Source organism: Aphanomyces astaci, assembly GCF_000520075.1.
Source record: "Aphanomyces astaci strain APO3 unplaced genomic scaffold supercont1.8, whole genome shotgun sequence".
Lineage (NCBI taxonomy): Eukaryota > Oomycota > Saprolegniomycetes > Saprolegniales > Verrucalvaceae > Aphanomyces > Aphanomyces astaci.
The window spans coordinates 640,183-661,476 of record NW_009798271.1 but is presented as its reverse complement, the minus strand read 5'-3'; the positions used below and the strand labels follow the sequence as shown (position 1 = coordinate 661,476).

The 21,294-nt window shown below is 54.1% G+C and overlaps 4 protein-coding genes across 5 annotated transcripts; 2 read left to right on the top strand and 2 right to left on the bottom strand.

Moving 5' to 3' along the window:
* The first annotated feature begins 19 nt into the window (after positions 1-19).
* On the top strand, positions 20-825 carry H257_04671 (hypothetical protein). The gene is made up of 2 exons (XM_009829266.1): positions 20-355; positions 403-825. Exons 1-2 carry the CDS (start codon positions 36-38, stop codon positions 791-793), a joined length of 711 nt encoding a protein of 236 aa, XP_009827568.1. The 5' UTR covers positions 20-35; the 3' UTR covers positions 794-825.
* H257_04670 lies at positions 25-5,356 on the bottom strand. 2 transcript variants are annotated; one of them, XM_009829264.1, is made up of 13 exons: positions 4,350-5,356; positions 4,153-4,203; positions 3,987-4,090; positions 3,743-3,933; positions 3,515-3,678; positions 3,111-3,439; positions 2,894-3,057; positions 2,650-2,830; positions 2,495-2,580; positions 1,624-2,410; positions 1,302-1,565; positions 1,177-1,247; positions 25-1,119 (listed from the first exon to the last, which is right to left on the bottom strand). In XM_009829264.1, the coding sequence occupies exons 1-13, from the start codon at positions 5,332-5,334 to the stop codon at positions 1,017-1,019; spliced, it is 3,480 nt and encodes a 1,159-aa protein (XP_009827566.1). In that variant the 5' UTR covers positions 5,335-5,356; the 3' UTR covers positions 25-1,016. The 2 variants fall into 2 exon arrangements, with proteins under 2 accessions (XP_009827566.1, XP_009827567.1); XM_009829265.1 differs by having other exon boundaries at positions 1,302-2,410.
* A 172-nt stretch (positions 5,357-5,528) lies between these two features.
* H257_04669 (hypothetical protein) lies at positions 5,529-17,124 on the top strand. Its single transcript, XM_009829263.1, has 6 exons — positions 5,529-6,121; positions 6,176-7,677; positions 7,737-8,034; positions 8,090-10,172; positions 10,228-11,227; positions 11,281-17,124. The coding sequence occupies exons 1-6, from the start codon at positions 5,584-5,586 to the stop codon at positions 17,011-17,013; spliced, it is 11,154 nt and encodes a 3,717-aa protein (XP_009827565.1). The 5' UTR covers positions 5,529-5,583; the 3' UTR covers positions 17,014-17,124.
* Positions 17,125-17,584: 460 nt separating this feature from the next.
* H257_04668 (hypothetical protein) lies at positions 17,585-19,169 on the bottom strand. The gene is made up of 8 exons (XM_009829262.1): positions 19,123-19,169; positions 18,895-19,073; positions 18,684-18,828; positions 18,508-18,639; positions 18,238-18,461; positions 18,081-18,175; positions 17,971-18,024; positions 17,585-17,920 (listed from the first exon to the last, which is right to left on the bottom strand). Exons 1-8 carry the CDS (start codon positions 19,145-19,147, stop codon positions 17,617-17,619), a joined length of 1,158 nt encoding a protein of 385 aa, XP_009827564.1. The 5' UTR covers positions 19,148-19,169; the 3' UTR covers positions 17,585-17,616.
* Between the last annotated feature and the right edge of the window lie 2,125 nt (positions 19,170-21,294).

The following is a 21,294-nucleotide window of genomic DNA, read 5'->3' as shown; positions in this document are numbered from 1 at the left end:
TGCTGAATTATAGTGTGACACGATTGCCGATATACATGTCGGAGGCGACAGCAACTCTTCTTTCGCGCTGTGCGCTGTGCGAAGTGACAGTGGATGGGAGACCAGACCAGTGCGTGACAGACTGTGGCCACGTGTTCTGCGTCTCCTGCGCGTGCCGGTACCTTGGCCACAACAAGAACAGATGCAGCGTGTGTCAAGCACATATCAAAATTGTGCGACAGATGGACGCATTCGGGAACGAAGCGCAGCGCGAAAAGCCATGCAGCGTCAAATTTTGCAACGTCACGTACATCTTATACGTGAGCATTTGGAGCGTAGACGATCCGACCAGCAAGCTGGCATCGTTGTTTTACCTGTACGTCCAATCTCGTCATGGGCATAGAAATGTTACGAGTGCCTTAGCGACCATGCTCGCTTGATTCATCAAGGCAAGATCATCAAAAAGGGTGACGTGTGGCCAGGCACCGTTGTGCAGTTGGTAGGCACGAAGAAGGATGCCGGGACTCCATTGCATGCCGCCATAGCTTCGTCCAATTCCACGCCGACACCGTCCATGCTAACGTCAGTTTGGGCGACGCTCATTGCGTGGGCGGGGGCTGCGTTTGCGTTGATCCTATCCCCACTCAAGTTGATCTACTTATTCTTTCACTCCATGGTACACGGAGACGACTACCAAGCGCTGCCCCAGCGACGGTATGCGCCGCCGGTCGATGCCCCCCTTCAGGCAACTACTTCGTCCTTTCAGCTACCAGGAGCAGTGCCCCTGCCGCCACCCACCGACACGGTCGAGTAATAGCGAGCTATTAATGAACAAACACTTCAACAATGCTGGATCGTGACTTTGCCTGGGAATACGCCCCAGGGGGGTCATATTATTAGGGCAGTGACAGGATACCCATGAGGAGTGTAGGATGAGACCCAACTTGCAACACAGAATGCATCTCGGCAACACCATTTCGAACCGAGAATGAGTTGACGCTGGTGTTTTTCTCAGAGTGAAAGCCATTCGCTTTAAGTTACACGCGATCAAATCCAAACGCCCCATACGTCAGCGCCACTGTGATCTTTTCAATCAAAATCTCCTTTGTCGGGTACTCGGGCAACATCAATTGGTGGTCGCTACCATGAAACGATATATAGTTAGCTTTAGTCATATCGGACAGGTTGCGTGCGTACCACGTCACAGCTTGTGGACATGGCCAGTGCTCGGAATGATCTCGCGTTGTCAGCTTAATCGACCAAGTTCCCTACATTTACCTATTAGCATATATGGATTTAGTTGTATACATGTATACATATACCCCCATCGCGTCATAGCCAAACAACGGCGGCAGTGACGAGCCCGACCAAAACGTAAGCAATTGACGTAGCATGGGCTGGTCCATTTCATGCACCGCCTGCCAAAAGCGCACAATGGTCGGGTGTTCGGCATGCGCAGGTCGGACGTAGTGTATGTGCTCTTGTAGCGCCTTCACATCAACAGTCACCGCACCCCGGGCCACGCCTTGCAACTCTGTGGCACTCAGCCACAACAAATCGCGCTTGTAAATCACATCCAACATTCCCTGTCATTGATCAACCATAATGAGAACACCAACATATACTCGATCGCCTTCGTTGTACCTTTTGAAACGCCTGCATGTGTGTCATTTGATTGCAAAAGAACCGCTCGGCACGCAGCTGGACGTAGCGCGCTTTGTTGTCGTTCGTGACGCGAATGGATTTGCCGCCGACTTGCAACTCGATTTCTGTCGACGGGTAGTGGTGGGTCGTGCCGTCCTCGTCCGCAGTGCCGACGACTGTGACAGCACCACACGATTCAAAGTACAATTCCCACGCATCATTATTGTCATCCGTGCCGAAATCGTGGTCGAGAACCGCAGCCAAACTCGACTGGAACTGGGGGCTGTGGGACGTGTAGTCTTGCCACGTCAGCTTGTCCGTGCCCCGCACCAGTTTCCAAAATGCCTCGGGCAGATGTACCCCTAACGGAGCTTGGTGTCGCAAGGCCAGCCCCGTCAATCGCCCGGCGCAACGATACACCTTGCCAAGCTCGACGTTTTCCACGATGTGGTCAAATTGCGTGTGAACAACTCCATTGTCGTCTTTGGTTGGAGCGCATACCACAGACAGGGGGTGGTTATGAAGGCACAACAAGCTCTGGCTCGCGTCCGTGAAGGCGAAAATGGGCAGCCACAGCGCCGACGAGTGGGTTATCTTGGCGTCCGCCTTTAAATCCTTGGCCGATGGCAGCTGCAGCGTCGTTGAAATGTTATGCCTGGCCAAGTGCAGCCATTGGCTGAAAATGGATTTCGCACTGGTCGACGCCACAACGTGGTCGGTGTGTGGATCCAACGACATCGACAGGTTTGGGTTGAAAAAGTGCTTCCCCACGAGCTCAAAGAACTCACTACAACGAAACACCAAAAACCACATATATCGTGAGTGTTTTCACGATTGCAATTTCGGAACGATTGAATGTGAACACACGAACCGAAGGGGACCAACGCCAATCGCTGGTTCGTTCAAGAATTTGATTTCCATTTCACCCGTCAAGTTTCGAATGGATGTACATAGCACCTACACATACAGTATGTCGGGTGAGGCTCCATTTTATTATTATTCATGGTTGGTTGGTCCTGTACGTACCTGTTGAATGACAAAGTCCAGAAAACACTCTGGCGATACTTGCCGATTGATCGTCAGTTGAAAATGCCCTGGGCGCTCCTCCGCGACCGTTTCAATGTACTCCAATTTGTTTTCCGTCGTGATAAAGCTCGCGTGGGTCGTCCATTCTTGAAAATACTCTGGAAGCAATCGCACTTCCGAGCTACAACAGACATTTCATTTTTAAAACACAAACGAGTACGGTGTACATATCCAGACGACATACCGAATCAAATCGTTCACGTTCGTTCGCAGTGGCTGCATCCACTGGACAAACGACGCGGGCAACCCAAACGCAGCCGACACAAGGTTAAGGCTCACGGGAACTTTGGACTGGTCCGAGTCTCGCCACGTATGTGCGTGGGGTTTTTCCACTTGGGCTTTGAACATCTACATACGTCGCGATGTTATTCACACACGAAAATCGACAATGGAACACGTACGCGAACCAACCGGGGGAGTTGATCCGATTCAAAGCACGCTTCAAGCTGGGCCACGAGTTGCAACACATGCAGTGTCGCGGCAAACCGATCGGGGGCGTACACTTCGCCAGAAATGGTCTGCAACGCTAAGTGCACGAGGAACTTCAACTCCACCAAGGGTTCCGTGACCACCTTGAGCACATCGTGGACGGGGTCGACCTCGTCAGGCAACGACGTCACGTACGGCACAAGCCACAACATGAGCATTTCAAGTTTCGAAAGCAACAACTTGATCTCGACTTCATCGTCCGCCGTGTCCGCGTCGCACAAGTTGAACATCAACCGCTTGACTACGGTTCAGCACAAGAATGTTTAGGGGATTGTGGACAAAAGAAGTTGGTTCAAAATATATCCCCGACACATACCTGAACGAGCCATGGACGTCGTGATTGCAGTCAAGTCTTCGACATTGTTCAGTTGGCCTCCAGAACCAGGCGCGTATAATTTCAACACATCGGCGATGATGTAGGCCCATGTGGACAGAAATCGCGGGTTTGGATGACCCTCCGTCAACCCCTTCACGAGCCACCTACAATCGCATGACGATAAGTGGATTGTTTTCATGAGAACGATAAGGGAGAAAGACAACGTACCTTAGCGTTTTGTCAGTGAAGGGATACTTTATTGCACTGGATGCTGTGTCGGTGGCGATGTCTGGGCGGCGAATGGCCGCATCCCAATACGCCCGCAAGTCAGGATTCTTCTGCATTGCCCGGTACAAGCCAGCAACGTAGTCCAGCAAGACCAACTTGGCGTCGCCCATGGTCTCGCGCGCGCCACACGTCTATAAAACAAGGCGTTATGCAATAATCACAATACTTTCGAGTTTAAACACACCGTTTCCAAGATGGAGGCCAGACCCAAATGCGCGACGACAGCATTTTTCAGGCGGCGACACCGGAGCGAAAAGCACCCGTTGTTCATAAACAGCGGCTCAATCCCTACATCGTACACATGTCAAAATCCAGCATGGATTGACGGTACAGTTGATTGAGCTACGCACCACAATGTCGGGCAAATGTTAGGAGCGTCTCCAACGCACGGGTCTGCACACCTACATGACGATGCCATCAGCAAGCAAACAAACACGGCAGAGTATCATCGGAATCGTGTCGTTGTTATTGTTCATTGACTCCCCAGCAAACAGCGCTTGGTGTTTGTGTGAGAGTTCAGCCGGAGAGAGGGAGGAACTGAACGTACTGGTGCCATCCGCCGACACGACATGCGACCGTTTCCCTCGCCCACGTCTGGTATTGCCGCGTGGATGATTGGGAGCAGACAATGGATGGCTGTCTGATGCAGACGTGTCAACCAGGAACGACTCGATTTGGCAGAAGCACACGTCGAGAAACTGGACAGGGGTCAGCGCATTGTCCTCGTGGACGTGAGGGTCGCCGTTGTTGTCCAGCAAGTACGCGACCGTTTTGGGTTGAAACAGTCCTGCTGCCAGGTGCAGGGGCGTGAGGCCGCGCGCATTGAGCGATTGGCACGCGTGTTTTACGAACGCGACTCCATTTTGGAGCAACTTGGTCTGTTCCAAGAGAAATTCGACGGTTTGAAAGCACTGTTCAGGGTCGATTTGGACAATGGCGTCCCATCGCCCGCGATCAGAATCCATGATGCGGTTGTCCAATCCACCCAGCGTCGCCAACAGCAATGCCGGCACCGTCTCGTACGGGTTCACTTGCTCTTGCTTGACAGCTTCTTGAAGCAGAAAGGGGAGGAGGTGGACATGATGCCGACAACATGCCAACGTAAACGCCGCGCGTCCTTGCCTGTTCTTCACCGACAGGAGCGCTCCATGCGCAAACAAAGCTTGAACGATGGCCGTATGCGCTTCAGCCGAGTGAACCTTCCTGAGGCCGCACACCGTGGTCAATGCCGTTTCTCCTTTATGATCCACGAGATTCACAAGGGATGGATTGTTCACCAAGAGTGTTGTCACTGTCTCCAAGGACAACGACGTAACAGCGGATGTCAACGGCGCGGCAATGCTTTTCGGACGTTGATGGGGAAGGAGGGGGATTGTACTTTCTGCGGGGACCAACGCTGGCGCCACGTTGCCGCCTCCTTCTTCGTCACCCTTTCCTTGACGACTGCCTCCACGTCCACTGCGACGGTTGTTGCGCCGTCGTTGTCGTCCTCCTCGTGACGATCCAGTGTTGCTTTCGGCTATACCGTCCATGCTTGTCGCGCGAAGTTCGTCGGATGTACTTTTGGGACGAACCATGAAATAATTTGGAATTTTATTGATTTTGAGAATGTCAATTCGCCTTTTGGGTCGAAATTTTGTTTTTGTTTTGGTATATTTTGTGCACCTGCCATTTCTAATATCGTCATTCCATCCGGATAACACATTGAGATCCCAAAAGGTCAAGCGTTTTATCAAATTCCTACACTCCACGCTGCATGACGAGCAGTCGCTGGTGGTAATATGGCCGCCAAAGTCTTAGAACAGCTGATTGCACGAGGTCGACGGGAACGCAAACCCACAGAGCAGCGGGAAGTGTCGTTCAACCTGGCTGAAATCTCCACGAACCCTGAATTCCATGTGAAAATGGTCGAGAAAGGCGTGGTGCGGTCGCTCATGCACCTGATTACAGACTCGTCCGACGACCAAGCCCTTCGTTTTGCGTGCTTATGTCTTGGCAATACCTCATCGACTGCATCGATACGGCTGAAGATCGTCGAAGAAGGCGTGTTGCCGCCGCTCATAGCGCTAATGAACAAAGAGGGCGGCGATATAGTTGGCAAGCAGTACTCGGCCATGACGATTGGCAACTTGGCCGCAGAGCCCGAAAACCACGAGGAAATCGTCAAATTGCATGCCATTTCAGCCTTGGTGAGTTCCGTGGATCCAGAAGAACCGTCACTCGGTGCATATGCTGCATTTGCGTTGGCTAATCTTGGCGTGAACAACGAATACCGGCCACTAATCGTCGAGCAAAGCGCCATCCCTCGCCTCATAGCTTGTATGTGCCATCCAGCCCTTCAAAATTCTCATGAATTTGTTTTGCTGTGTTTAGTGGCATGTTGTAGCGACCTCAGTGCCCAACGGCAATCTATGGCCGCTTTGCGAGGCATCTGCATCACACCTGATTACCGAATGATTGTCGTCAAGGAAGGTATCTTGGACCCGTTGGTGCTCATGGCTCGATCCGACGAAATCGACATTCAGCGAGAGGTCGCCGCCTCGTTCTGCACGTTGTCTTGCATGGAAGGCAACAAGATGGAGATCTCGGACCGCGCCTTACTCACGATCGTGTCCATGTGCTTGTCAGGGGATCCGTCGGTGGAGCAGCATGCTTGCTGCACGCTGGCCAACCTCATGGAGATGCCAGAGCTTCATCCAAAGCTATTACGTGAGAACGGCCTCGCGTCCGTGCTGGCGTTGGCATCGAGCGACGAGCCCAACACCAAGGCGGAAGCGTGTCGTTGCCTGGCCAATCTTAGCGCCAACGAAGACGTCCAAGAGACGCTCATGGTACAAGGAGTACTCGACCCGATTTCCAAGGCACTCGTTGTCGGCCATCATGTGTGCCAGCGATTTGCAGCCCTCACCCTGGCAAACCTCAGCGTAGTCGGAGCCAATCAAATCGCAATTGTCAGCCTGGGGCTCATCCGTCCCATCATTGCATTGGCCCAAGCATTCGATCGAGAACTTGAAGCCCGGCGCTACGCTGTACTGGCTATTGCCAACCTTGCCGCTATGCTGGCCAACCACCCTGCCATTGTTGAAGAAGGCGGGCTCCTCGCGCTATTTTCGCTCTCGAGCTCGTCGGACGCTCTCAGCCAGTATTACGTTGCGTACGCGTTGGCAAATCTAGCGTCCAACGAAGCAAACCACACCCGGATGGTGGAAGAAGGCGGCTTGCAACCCATCATTACTCTAGCATGTTCCGCCGACTCGGACGCACACCATCAAGCTGCCGCGGCGCTCCGGGGGCTGAGTGTCACCGGTGCCAACAAGATCAAAATCGTGCAAGAAGGTGGGTTGGAACCGCTCGTGCGCCTGCTCGTGTCCGACGACGTCGAGATCCTTCGTGAAGTGTGCGGCGCACTGTGCAACTTGAGCGTGAGCGAAGAAACCAAGTACGAAATCGCCAAAAGCGGTGCCGTGCCGCCGCTGATCGCCCACGCGCAGTCCGAAGACATGCAGGTGGCACGGCAGTGTACCGGAACCTTGGCCAACTTGGCCGAAGTGGACGAGAACCAAGCGATGATTGCGCTGGAAAATGGCATTTCTCCGATGATTACGTGCATGCGGTCCCAGTTTGTCGAGGTCCAGCGGGAATCGGGTCGCGCGTTGGCCAATTTGTGTGCGCGGCACGCCAACCAGACGGAAATCGTCCAGTCGGGTGGTCACCAGCTTCTCATTTCGTACCTGCTGTCTCCAGACATGGCATGCCAGCGCGTGGGGGCGTTGGGGTTGTGCAATCTATCCACAAACCCTGACCAGCGGGTCGTTCTCATGGAGAGCGGCTCCATGGATCCGCTGATGTCGCTCGCTCGCTCCGAAGATGTCGAGGTACTTCAGCCCTACCCCTGCACATACATGTACGAACCATGGTTGTGTACGTACGGTAGGTGGAGATCCAACGGTTTGCCATTTTGGCCATTGCAAACTTGGCGTCGTGTGTGGAAAACCACAAGATCATGGTCCGCGAAGGGTCGATTCCGCTGCTCATTAGCTTGTCCAGCGCGCCGGATCAGGAAGTGCGGCAGTATGCCGCGTACGCCTTGGTCAAAGTCGCCTTGAATGCTGACTTGCGCAAAAAAATCACGGAAGAAGGCGGGTTGGAACCCGTGCTGTTCTTGGCTCGAACCGAAGACTCGGACATTCACCGGGATGTGTTGCCAGCACTGTGCACGCTCTCATTTGCAGGTAATATAACAAACAAGTTGTCGTCGAACGCTCGATATTCAATTGTGTTTGGCAGATGCCAACAAGGCGGAAATTTGCAAGAGTGGGGGGCTGCCGCCGCTGATTTCGTCGCTGAGCTCCACAAACGGCGCCACACACCGACAAGCGTGTTGTGCGTTGGCGAATTTGAGTGAAAACATCGAAACCCAGAGCCGCATTGTGAATGCCGGCGCGATTGTCCCGTTAGTCGACGCCGTCACCACGGGCAACGAAGTGATCCAACGAGAAGCCGCCCGGGCGCTCGGCAACTTGGCCGCCAACTGCGACTACGGCTACGTGATTCTCAAACAAGGCGCGGTGCCGCCGTTGATCACCCTCTTGGCGAGCGAAGTCGTCGAGTGCCAGCGCATGGCGTCGATGGCGCTGTCCAATTTAGCGACGAATGTCGACAACCAGCCAAAGATGCTGTCGATGGGGATTCTCGAACCCGTGATCGCCCGTCTGGACGAGGCGCTGGACCCGCGGTCGGTAGCCGACAACGAAACCATTCGTTACTGTTTGCTCGTGCTCGCCAACTTGGCCGTGTCCCACGGCACCCACGAACAACTCATGGATCGGTGTCTCACGTTGCTGTGCAACTACGCCAAGCACCGCGACGTGAAATGCCGTCAGTTTTCCGTGTTTGCGATTGGGAACCTCTGCAGCAACCCAGCGAATCTCCAACGCATTGTCGACGCGAACGCCCTCAAACCCATCATTTCGTTTGCGTTTCCGGGGGATCCAAACGTTCAATTCCAAGCGATCGCTGCGCTGCGAGGGCTCTCCGTGAACCAAGACATCCGCCAGCAAGTGATGCGCCTCGGGGCCCTGGAGCCAGTGATCCTTGCCGCGTCGTCCGAAAGCATTGAAGTCCAGCGGGAAGTTGCCGCCACCATGTGCAACCTGTCCATGTGCGAAGAGAACAAAGTCACCATGGCGCGCGGGGGGTGCCTGCCGCCCCTCATCGCCCTCGCCCAGAGCGACGACCCGACACGGGAACGCCATGCCATATGTGCATTGGCCAACATCGCCGAAATGATCGAAGGCCACACCCAGCGGAAAATGTTTGAAGAGGGGGTGCTCACTCCCTTGTACGCGTTGTCGGGGTCGCCGGACGTGGAAATTCGCCAGCAAGTTGCTCGATGTCTAGCCTTGTTTGCAGCCAAGCCGTCCTCCCAGACCACCCTCTTGAGAAGCAACGCGTTGCAACACATCATCTCGTTCATTCACACCGATGACGCCATCTGCCAACGCTTCGGCACCCTCGCCGTCGGCAACCTGGCCGTGTCGTGTACGAACCACAAGGACCTGTTCGACCAGGGGGCCATAGCCGCCCTCATGAGTGTGGAGCACTCGACGGACTTGGAAACAAGGCGGTGCCTGGCCTTTGCCATCAACAACATTGCCGGCAACGACGCCAACTGGATTACCATTTGCAAGATGGGCATCTTGCGCTCGATCGTATCGCTAATGCACGACACGGACGAAGAAACGCATTTGCAAGCGTGTTTTGCCGTGCGGCGGCTGGCCCTCGAGCCCAAATCCCGGTCGCAAGTCGTGCTTCATGGCGGGCTCAAGCCGCTGTTTCAACTAACTCTGTCGGAAAACGTCGAGGTGCAGCGCGAAGCCACGGCGGCGATCCGCAACCTGAGCCTCAGCGAAGACAACAAGATTGCGATTGTCCTCAACGGATTCCTCACGCCCCTCGTGACGCTAGCCCACTCGGGGGACATTGAAGTCGCCCACCAGGCCACGGGAATTCTGGCCAATTTGGCTGAAGTGATCGAAAACCAAGGCCGCATGGTTCAAGAAGGCGTCCTCCAACACGTTAAGTTCATTCTGCGCTCGAAAAACGTCGACATCCAGCGCGAAGCCGTACGCACCATCGCAAACATGTCGGCTGAATACGCGTACACGGCGGAAATCGCGTCCAGTGGCGGCTTGGCGCCCCTCGTGGCCACGCTGAGCTCGCCCGACTTTTTGTGCCAGCGATATGGGGCCATGGGGCTCGCCAACTTGTCCACGAACGTCGACAACGTTGCGAAACTCATTCAGGACGGCGCCATCCACCCGTTGACGGTGTTGGCCAAGTTTGGCAATGGCGACGTCGACAGTCAACGGTACACAACGTTATACAAAGTTTGCTCGATACGTTGCGTCTTATATCGGTGGTAGGTACGCGACGTTTGCACTGACCAACCTTGCGTCGGTGCAGAGCACGCACACGCAACTGATCGGCGGCGGCATCATCACGTTGTTCACGGGACTGCTGCAAGAAGAAGACGCGAGCATTCGGAATGCCGCGGCGTTCGGCATTGCCAACTTTGCCGCGTTCTCTGAAAACCACCGCCTTATCGTCGAGTCGGGCAACTGCCTCGAGGCGCTGATCGACTTGGTGTCGAGTGCAGACGGGAAGAGCGTCCTCCGTGCGGTATCGGCTCTGCGCGGTCTCTGCGTTGACGCTGTCATTCGCGAAGACGTCGTCCGCATGGGGGGACTGCCGCCGCTGCTCCGTCTCACGCACTCCAAGGACATGGACGTACAACAAGAAGTGCTCGCGTGTCTGTGCAATCTCAGTCTCAGTGGGTGCATCGGCGCCGACCCCAGTTTATTTCTGTCGGCGTGCGACGTCCAAAGTCTTGTATCGTTCCTGTGCTCTGCGGACGCCACGTATCGCCTCTTCGGGGCCATCACCCTCGGCAACGTGGCTGCAAAGGCCGAGCATCACGAGACCATCGTTGGCTCGGGGGCCCTCACGCCGTTGATCGAGCTCTCGCGCAGCGTCGACTTGGAAACCCATCGGTGCATTGCGTTTGCCCTGTGCAACTTGGCGTCCGAGCCCACCCGACGGCAATCGATCGTGGACAACCACGGCATCCCCCCCATCATTGCTCTCGCGTGCTCGGAAAGTTCCGACGACAAGCGGACCGCCATCGCCGCGCTCCGGGGGCTATCTAGCACCCCCGACAGCCGCGTGAAAATCGTCCAGGACGGCGGCTTGGAGCCGCTGATCCTCGGTGCCACATGCATCGACGGGTTCGTCCGCAAGGAGGTGGCGGTGGCCGCGTACAATTTATCGCTGCATGAAAAGAACAAAGCGGCCATCGCGACGTCGCAGCTCATGGTCGAGCTGATCCAGTTGTGTTTGTCGCCTGACATGGATGTCGAGTACCACGTACGTAAAGACAGACATGCGATGGATGCTTTTTAACGAGGTAAATTGATTAGACCAAGGCCAGCTTTCACCTTGTCGCCACGTATGCGTGCGCGACGATTGCCAACTTGGCCGAGCTAAGCGACACCCACGGATACATCTTGCGCGACCGCGGATGCAAGTTCCTTGTGGATTTGGAAGACACTCAAGATGCGCTCTTGATCAAGGAAGCGCTCAAGTGTGTGTGTAACCTCGGGTGTAACTATGACACCCACACCCGATTACTCGAAGACAACTGCCATCACTTGCTCGTACATGCGCTCGACAACGCAAATGTCGACGTGCGCATGTTTGGCGCCATCGGATTGGGCAATCTCCTCGCCAACCCCTCCACGCACGACGCGATGTTCAAGAAAGGCAACGTCATCGCGCCTCTCGTCCGCTTGGTGTCGGACGAGGCCTTCCCCGACCCCCAGCGATACGCGGTGCTGGCGTTGGGTAGCATCTTTGCCAACCCCGTGCACCACGAATCCTGCTTAGCGCAGGGGGCGCTGGTCCCCCTGGTTCGGGCGATGAGTGTCGAGCACTCGCTCGAAACCAGGTTCTACGCGACGTACTCCCTAGGCAAACTCGCCATGAACGATGTATACCACAACGACGTGGCCCACGCAGAGCAGTGCATTGATAGCGCCATCGCCCTCGTCCTTTCTGACAATATCCACGTGCGGTGCCAAGCCGTGTCTGTGCTCCGACGACTCGCCATCCTCGACACCATTCGCTACGAATGCATGGCGTCCGCTCGCGTGCCAACGCTGCTGCCGTCGATCGTACAGGCCGCGTCGGCCGCGTTTGCGCACGCGGACGCGGAACTCGCTCGAGAAATCGCGGCGTGGGCGTGCAACTGGACATTGAGCGATGCGCACAAGGTCACGGTCGCGGTCTCGCCGCTCCTGGTGCAGTTGTTTACGTTGGCGGCGTCCACAGACATTGAGACCGCCAGAAATGCCTGTGGCGCGTTGGCCAACGTTGCGGAAGACCAGGAAAGCCACTTTAACATGATCGAGTTGCATGCCGTGCCGAGCTGCATCCGACTCATGCGGTGCCGGTACTTGACCGTGTACCGCGAAGCCAGTCGGCTGGCGGCGAACTTGATGTCGTCCGTGGAAATGCATGTGTTGTTCTTGGGCGAAGACGGCCTGAGCGCGCTCATTCGCGTGGCCAAGACGGACGACCACGAGTGCCACTACAATGTTGCGCTTGCGTATCATAAACTGTGCGTCAACCCAGCGACTCATAGTGGTGTCATGTCGTCCGGCTCCCTCTTTACCATTTTCAACCTCATGGGTGTACACGGGCTGACAGTGCAGCGCCAGGCAGCGGCAGCGTTCAAGGCGCTTTGTTCGAACATCGACAACAAGCCGAAAATCCTCGAAGACGGCGGACTCTTGGCCATTATCTCGCTGTTGCGGGCCACCGACATCGACTTGCAGTGCATGGGGGCTGCGTCAATTCGACACTTGGCGCTGTACCTGCCAGTCAAGATGGCGTTCGTGGCGGAAGCGGGGCTGCCCCCACTGTTTAGCGCGTGTATGATTGCCAACGCCGACCTGCAACTGCAATGTGCAGGCGCGCTGGCGAATTTGAGTGAAAACACCAACAACCAGGTGACCATGGTGGCCCAAGGAGGCTTGGCCGCGCTGGTGGCGCTGTCGACGGCGACAGACGAAGCCATCATGCAGCAAACAGCCCGGGCGTTTGCAAACGTGTCGTCTAACCCTGAGAACCAAGTGAATGTGTTTACGACAGCGGAACTCAAGGCGCTTTTCACGTTGGCGTCGTCGCTGGAAGAAAACTGCGGACGAGACGCCGCCTTGGCGATTGGCAACATTGCCGTGACGGCCAAGAACCAGCTTCAAATTGCACTACAAGGTGGGTTTGTGCCGTTGGTAGCCCTGGTGCAGAGTCCATTTGCATCCTGCCGACAATACGCGGCTCGGTGTATGTACCGGTTGAGTGCGAACAAGGACAACCAAGCGCATTTGGTGGACGCGGGAGGGCTGGGGCCCCTCGTGGCGCTCCTCACGGACACTGACGTGGATTGTCAGCGCAACGCTGCCATGTCCATCTGCAACTTGTCGAGCAACGTCGCGAACGAACTGCGCATTGTCAAGGCTAACGGGCTGCCGCCGTTGATTCGCCTTCTGGCGTCCACGAACGCAGAGTGCCAGCGCTACGCAGCCATGTCGTTGTGCAACCTCGCCGCCAACACGTCGAATCAAATCCACATCGTCAAGGCGGGGGGGCTCTCCCCATTGATTCAAGTCGCAGCTACCAACCCCCACGAGAGCGAGAGCGCGCGGTATGCGTGTATGGCCATCTCCAACATCTCCACCCACCGTCAGAATCGGTTGGTCGTCGTGGACCAAGGCGCCCTGACGCCGATCAGTCAACTCGCCATGTCGCCGATCCTCGAGTGCCAGCGCAGCGCCACACTTGCCATCTACAACGTGTCGTGCGCAGCACTGAACCAGCTCCGCATTGTCGACCAAGGCGTTTGCGTCCACTTGATCAAGCTCGCCACGTCACCAGACACGGACACGAAGTTGTATGCGATCATGGCTATGTGCAACTTGACCGCCAACGCCGAGACTCGCGTGGCGGCATCTCGATCGGGTGGACTGCAAGCGTTGGTGCTTGGCGCAAAGGATATTGACATGGCTATCCGGCGGTACGCGTGCATCGCCATCTGCAATTTGGGATGTGATCCCCAACTCCAAGTGCAAGTAGTGGTCCACGGTGGCCTCTCTGCAATCATTTCCATGAGTGAATCGGTCGACGTGATCGATCAGCGGTATGCGGTCATGGCGCTGTCCAATCTGGCGGCCAACGAAACCAACCACCCGACCATGATTGCCCGCGGCGTACTCAAGATCGTCCTTCGGCTAGCCACGTCACCCCAGGACGACATCCGACAATACGCGGCGTTTGCCTTGGCCAACTTTGCCGGCAACGCCGAGCACTGCAACACCATTGGGGACGAAGGCGGCATCATTCCGCTCATTGCGCTTGCACATTCCGAAGACCCCAATGCACACACGTTGGCGATCGCAGCGCTGCGTCGACTCTGCCAGGTGTCAGCCGTGAACCGAGGACGTATCGTCCGTGGCGGGGGCTTGGTACCCCTCGCCATTGCCGGGCACTCCGAAGAGCTGGAAACACAGCGTGAAGTGGCCGCCACACTATGTAATTTGAGTCTAAGCGACGAGTACAAGCTGGAAATCGTGGCCAGTGGCGCGCTGCCGCCGTTGATCCAATTGGCCCAGTCGCCAGATGTGGAAGTCGCGCGTCAGGCCTGCGGCGCCGTGGCCAACTTGGCCGAAAAGATTGAGACACATCCTCGATTCGCCGAAGCGCGCGGCGGCCGGTTTTTAATTGCGCTTATGCGGCATAAGAGTGTCGACATCCATCGGGAAGCGTCTCGTGCGATCGCCAACTTACTCACGAGTTTTGGCCATCACGGGGACATTATCACAGACGGATTGCCGGGGCTCATTCATCTGGCGCTGTCGTTGGACGTAGAGTGCCAATACAACGCAGCCCTGGCGCTGCGGAAACTGTCACCAAACTTATCCAGCCACAAAGGCATCATTGAAGAAGGGGGACTCAAGTCGTTGCTGTTTTTGCTGCTGGCCAAGGAAACCAACATCCGACGACACGCAGTCGTGGCCCTACGCGACATTGCCTCCAACCCAGCTTTCAAGTTGCGATTCCACGAGGAAGGGGGATTGGCAGCGCTCGTGACGTTCATGCGAGATGTCGAGCCAAACTTGCAGTGCGCGGCGCTGGCGGCGTTGAGACACCTGTCTAGCGCGCCGGAATTGAAGCGCGTGATGGTCGAAGAAGGTGTGCTCCGTCCTCTGCTCAAGTGCATCAACCCCAACCACACCACGCGCCACTTGGATTTGCTCTGTCAATGCGCGGGGCTACTCGCCAACTTGAGTGAAAACATGGCCAACCAGCCCACGATGGTGGACGAAGGGGCGACAATTGGCTTGGTGGCGCTGGGAACGATCGACCACGACGAGATCCAGCAGGACGTAGCACGGGCGTTGGCCAACTTGGGGGCCAACGAGGACAACCACGGCACGATTTACAAGCAGGGGGGGTTGAAATGTTTGCTGGCACTCACAAAGTCAAGGGAAGAAGTGTGTCAGCGGTACGCTGCCATGGGGCTGCGGTTTCTGTCTTCGAATCCCCAGATCCGCGTACACATTGTGCAAGAAAACTTGCTGCCTCAGTTCCTGTCGTTGGCGCAGTCGCCAATTCTAGACTACCAGCGCACAGCCGCGTCAGCATTCTGTTCGTTCTCGTTGAACGAAGAGAACAAAATGAAACTCGTGCGCGATGGCGGGCTCAGCCAGATCCTTAAGTGCATGTTGTACCCCGACTTGGAAGTCATACGAGATTGTACTTTTGCGCTGGCAAACCTGGCCGACAGTTGGGAGTACCAAATGGACATTGTGCGGGAAGGGGGCATCGGGGTCTTGGTGCAAGTGGGCGTGCACGACGATGCCCGCGTCCAGAGAGACTCATCCCGTGCGCTGGCCTCGCTAAGTATGACGGCGTCGATTCGCCCAGACTTGATCAAACAGCATGCTCTCAAAACCCTCTTCTGCCTCGCGCGGTCGCTGGATGTGTCGTCGCAACGGTTTTCAACGTTGGCCGTGTGCAATCTCAGTTGCGGGGACGACAAGGCGTTCATTGTGAACGAAGGTGCCGTGCGGCCACTCATGCACCTGGTCCGGTTCCCAGACCACGAAATCCAGCGATATGCGGCGCTGGCGTTGGCCGGGCTTGCCTTGGGAGACCACGGGAGCAACAAGATCCGCATGATCGAAGACGGCGTGGTCCGTCCGCTAATTGAAATGTTGCGCTACCCAAGCGTGGAGATTCAAAAGTGTGGATGCCTTGCGTTGAACGCGTTGGTGTTGGGTAAACACGCAATGGCCAAGACCAGTTTGATGCAAGAAGACGGGTTGCTTCCGCTCATGGCGCTCCTTAGCAGTGCCGACCTCGAGTGCATTCGCATTGCCATCTACTGCATCGGGTCCCTTGCCGAGAACTTGGACGTTCTGATCAAGCTGATCGAACTTGGCGCGTTGGCCAATATTGTGCACCAGTGCCGCCTGCCCGACTTGGAAGTGCGTAGAAATTGCGGGTACTTTTTTGCGCTGGTCGTGGAACATCACGAGTTTCATGACGACTTTGTCCGCGAAGGTGGTATGGTCACCGTGGTATCACTTGCGTCCATTGAAGACATGGAGTGCCAGGAGTATGCCACGTTCTCCCTGGCCCATTTGGCCTCGAACCGAGACTACCAAGTTAAGCTCGTCGAGCAAGGCGCCCTGCGACCACTGATTTCCATGATGTCTGTCAACGCAGAGCCGAGGCACTATGCTGGATTGGCGCTGCTCAAGCTAGCAGACAACTACGAGAATCACCTCAAGATTGCCGAAGAGGGCGGGATCCAAGCGCTACTGCGGATTGCACGCGCTCGATCTACGGACGAAGAGCTGCAGTACAAGGCGTCCATGAGCTTGGGGCAACTGGCTAGCAATGCCACCAAGCTCATCCCAAAAGGCAAATTGTCTAATGACAGCGTCGGGGGGAGTGCCTCACGTATGGCCGCTGCGACTGAACATCTGCAAGCGAGGAAGGCGAGAGAGCAAACGCAGGAGTACTTGGAGAAAAAAATCCAAAAGGAGAAAAACAATACCAGCACGACCCCGCGAGGCAGCAGTACGTAGCTCGGGGGAGTAGGCTGACACTGCAATCCCTGATGTTCACAAATAATGTTGCTACAGTATTGTGAATTCGCTGTAAACTCCCAAAAGTCGCGTGGTTTGTCTAATCAATATTGAATCACGCTGGAGTACTGATTGGTTGAATATATTGGTTGTTTCTGTAAGAGCCAATCAAATCCACTCATTACCGAGTCTGTTCATCGCCACTGTGTTACCTGGTATGCTCGGACTTGCTTAAGCTTATGCTAGTATACCAGTGGCAGTTAATACCAGTTGACTTGAGTAACGTGTTGTTATGAAATCACGATACGTAGTCATATTGAGAACCCTAGACCTATAGGCAGTGGTACTGTAAACACTACACATGTACCTCTCATGCTCAAGAAATAATGTTTGATTGGCTGAATTAAAATAGTTTTGGCGAATCAAATCATGACGTCGATTTATTGCTACTTTACGTGAAGGATCAACCCACCCCAAAACAGCATTCGAGTGTGTCATATATACAGTACTTCAGTGAAGTATTAATACTAAACTGTTTACAGATCAAGTTGCCTCCACTTTCTTCAAAAGATGCAAATGGAATAACGTTATCTTTCGATCGTGTTAACGCATGCCTGAAAACGGGTTGATGTTGATATCTTGTCCTGTGGGTTTCTTGGGCTGAATGCTATGCTGCACTTGCATGGGGTTCATCATCGTCGAGATGTTCAAGTTTGGCTGCTGTTGTTGGAGAGGAGGGGCATAGTACTGCTGCTGCTGCTGCTGAGGCGGGTAGATTGGCGAGGCGGCGATGTTGTTGTAGGCGGGGTACAGTGGCGTCGTGGGGTTGGCGTAGTGACCTCCATACTGCTGGGTAGGATACCCATAACCAGTTTGCTGTTGGGGATGGAAGTATCCCAAAGGTTGTCTACACCACATACAGTAGTGAGCTTTGTCGTGATTCATGTATGGTTTTACTTGTTGGGCTGCGGTTGTAAGCTAGCAAACGGATCGAACGACGGTGGAGCAAATCTATCCCAAGTCATGTTCAGCACGCAGAGGTAGTGGATTTTTATGAACGTGCTTACGATCGTTGCTGTGGCTGGACTTGTTGCGCGTTGAAGATTCCATTCAAGTTGACTGGAGACGCCGCTTGCGTCGGGTAGGCTGGCGGTGCTGGGCCCTTTGGCAAGACATAATGCTATAGCCCACCAGCTACTCTGTGCAATGTCGTGAAGTATGTACCGTCACAAGCGGGTCAAATACAATGGAGTGCACAGGCGGAGTGATTTCTGGGATAGACGTATCGATGAGGTTGATCTCTGGCGGGGGCGCCGTCTTTTTCGTCGAAGTGGACTTGGCTTTGTCCTTCGAGTATGACGCTTCAGAGCATGGGACGACAGGGGCGTGGTCGTCGTCCACGTCACTGGCCGCGTCTCCTGGCCCCCAATGGCTCTGGTGGTACCCCCCTGCTTGTACGATTATGCTTGTCGAAGTACGAGAGGAGTTGTTTACCTTGCTGAATGTGCCCGTGGCCGCTCGCAGGTTGGTATGCATTGCCCTGGGATCCGTTGGCACCGACGAGCTTTTTGTTGTTGCGTCGATACACGTCCATCTTGCGAAACGGGGCTCGATCGATTAGCAAGTCTAAACGTGTCGTGAGTGGATGGTCATGGAAAGAATGACAGTACCGTAGCGAGGCATGTCAGGGGACTCAAATTCGTTGATTCGCACTTCGATGGCAGTGTTTCGGTGCTCCAACATCAGTATGATGGACCAGTCGCCTGGGGAAATGAGCGCGACGTGGTACTTCTCGCGGCCGTCGTACTCGACAACCTACGGCATACATGCCTTGGTGAGATTCATGACACTCAAGGAATGACAACATGAGAAGCGCGGCACCTTCTTGGCAGACATGACCGAATGGAGCAGGACTACTTCATGCACTTTATCCGAGTCGCCAAATGTAAACTTCCACGACGCGCGCTTCTTGGAGGACGCAATATTGCTGCCGACGTTCTCAACCATGTGTCCTACACGCTTGGGAGGCCCACGCTCCAACGGGTCCACAGGTCCTTGATCTATTCAAGCATATAAGTCTCAAGTTTACATGAGCGACATGCGAAGTACCAGACACGCGCACAACATCGCCCATGCTTTACAATCGTCGGTTGCAATTGAAAATGCAAAACCGCTTGGCTTGGTTGTCAAAAAAATTGACCGGATAAAGATTCTATGGGCGGTATCCAGACTTCTTGACATCCTTGAAGTGAAACCGTCGACGTAACGGATGCACATCAATCCAACCGACACCATCCACCACTCTTCAACCTGACGCATCTGTCTTACGATTTCCACACGAGTGGATGCTTGCTTCTAAAGGAGATTCCACTTAAATCAACATGATATTGTGATTTCTGGTGAAATTTGCTGTTTCATGGTGGTTTGACAACCCTTTGACGTGAAGTGGCAATAAATCGACCTCGCGATTTGATTCGCCAAAATACCTTAATTATCAAACTGTATTTCCTTGAGTCTTGGAAATCAACATCAGGAACACTAGTCAATGGCAGCATGAGCGCCAACACAGTATACCACTAACTATTCGTCGAGGGTTCTCATGCAAACATGTACTACGTCTCGTGTTTTCATGACAACGCGCTACTCAAGTCTACCGGTATTAACTACTATTAATACCGGTATACTAGCATGAGCGTAAGCAAGTCCGAGCATACCGGGTAACACAGTGGCGGTGAGCAGACGGGAGGCAACAACAAACATGCATTCGCCGTACATGTGCGCACGTGATTTCTCTCGATGGGAGTGCGGTGTGGCGTAGTTTCCTTGAACGTACTGGTATCGATGATGGTGGCGTCGGCGTCGGCGTTCGCTTTACTGGCAAGTTTCGAATTGCACGTTCTGGCGCGCAACGGTACCTCTATATACCTATACATTATACTATTAAAGAGGTTTTGATCGGTTCTGAAACTGCCCCACTAGGGTTATTTCAAAAAGCTTTGCATAAATATTCCCTCGATGCCTTCGACACTGTTACAACTGTAAGTGAAAGAACCGAGGCGCGTAATAGTAAAACATCTCCTCCTAAGGATGGCAGATCTGTAGTCTCTAGATGACTTGCACCATAGTATTGAACATGTTATTTCCATTCACCAACCTCTGATGTCGACATCTATTAGATGAGGACAAACATCTTGCCACTCCTCGGTTTTTTTTGGGCAGCTCTAGTCAGTCATTCAAGACATTGGCCCAGATTCTCATCAGCTTCGCCAAACGAAACACCTGGCGATGAGCTAACGGTAGCGATTATAGTGGTTATTCGCACTTCTAGATCGACCTGTTATACTATTGTTTCTACCACACCTGCGTACGAACCGGTAATACTGCAAGGAGAGCCAGCTAGCGCTACACCTATACTGGTTCACACATTCTCCTGACCGCACTACAAACTTTCAACTGCTATCGACGTTTGACTTTGAAAAGTATGATCATAGGTCATAGTTCCCTTGCTACATGTATCCAAGGCTTTGATAAATCTAATCCAAACTTGCGACAACTATAGTTGTTGCACCAATAAATCTCATCCGAACTCGCGGCAACTATTGTTGCACCAATAAATCTCATCCAAAATTGTGCCAACTATACATATATTGTTGCAACAATATTCTCTCACTATTATAGAATACGTATTATTATAATAACGCCAAGGAAATAATTAACACTCTTTGAGGCAATGTTAATCGCCGGGCAATATTGCCACAAAGAGTTAATAATAATCACTAACTGTAAGCATTCAAAGCTACAGGTAGGATTTATGCAAGCAGGCGCGCTTCCATTACGCCACAACGTCGTGTTCGTGAACATTTTTATCGCGGCTATCGTTCTTGTCACCCTTCTACAGCATACCCGCTATTTCATGAGCTGTAGAGTAAGTACTGTTCTGTACTTTGACCAACACGACACTACAGGATTCGTGGCGGATCGGCAGCAGGTCTGCGGCATGTCGACGGTTGGTAGGTAGCGCAGCTAACGTTATGACACACATGAGCACTATGCTCTCATCAAAGTATTATGATCAAACTCATCGCTGCGCCCATGTGTCTTGTGAAGCACGCCAGCGGCTCCTGGCGCCACCATCGCCAGTTGTTGTGGTTGTGTTGGCGCAGTGGGGGAAACTACTACGTAGTACAAGTACAGAGTACTGTGGGTTGGGTATTTCCCAGGATCGTCCAACAATGACCGAAATTTATCACGATCATATTATTACTTGTATTCATTGGCTAA

What these genes read in the sequence shown, in the direction of transcription:
- H257_04671 (XM_009829266.1), top strand. Translation starts at nt 36, where the DNA reads ATGTCGGAGGCGACAGCAACTCTTCTTTCGCGCTGTGCGCTGTGCGAA. An exon ending in CTGGCATCGTTGTTTTACCT is followed by an intron (nt 356 to 402) that starts GTACGTCCAATC and finishes CGAGTGCCTTAG; the next exon opens with CGACCATGCTCGCTTGATTC.
- H257_04670 (XM_009829264.1), bottom strand. Translation starts at nt 5,334, where the DNA reads ATGGACGGTATAGCCGAAAGCAACACTGGATCGTCACGAGGAGGACGA. An exon ending in TTCACTGACAAAACGCTAAG is followed by an intron (nt 3,679 to 3,742) that starts GTACGTTGTCTT and finishes ATGCGATTGTAG; the next exon opens with GTGGCTCGTGAAGGGGTTGA. An exon ending in ATTGGCGTTGGTCCCCTTCG is followed by an intron (nt 2,411 to 2,494) that starts GTTCGTGTGTTC and finishes GTTTCGTTGTAG; the next exon opens with TGAGTTCTTTGAGCTCGTGG.
- H257_04669 (XM_009829263.1), top strand. Translation starts at nt 5,584, where the DNA reads ATGGCCGCCAAAGTCTTAGAACAGCTGATTGCACGAGGTCGACGGGAA. An exon ending in GTGCACGCTCTCATTTGCAG is followed by an intron (nt 8,035 to 8,089) that starts GTAATATAACAA and finishes TGTGTTTGGCAG; the next exon opens with ATGCCAACAAGGCGGAAATT. An exon ending in GGCGACGTCGACAGTCAACG is followed by an intron (nt 10,173 to 10,227) that starts GTACACAACGTT and finishes TATCGGTGGTAG; the next exon opens with GTACGCGACGTTTGCACTGA.
- H257_04668 (XM_009829262.1), bottom strand. Translation starts at nt 19,147, where the DNA reads ATGGGCGATGTTGTGCGCGTGTCTG. An exon ending in GTCCAGCCACAGCAACGATC is followed by an intron (nt 18,025 to 18,080) that starts GTAAGCACGTTC and finishes GACTTGGGATAG; the next exon opens with ATTTGCTCCACCGTCGTTCG. An exon ending in TTACAACCGCAGCCCAACAA is followed by an intron (nt 17,921 to 17,970) that starts GTAAAACCATAC and finishes TATGTGGTGTAG; the next exon opens with ACAACCTTTGGGATACTTCC.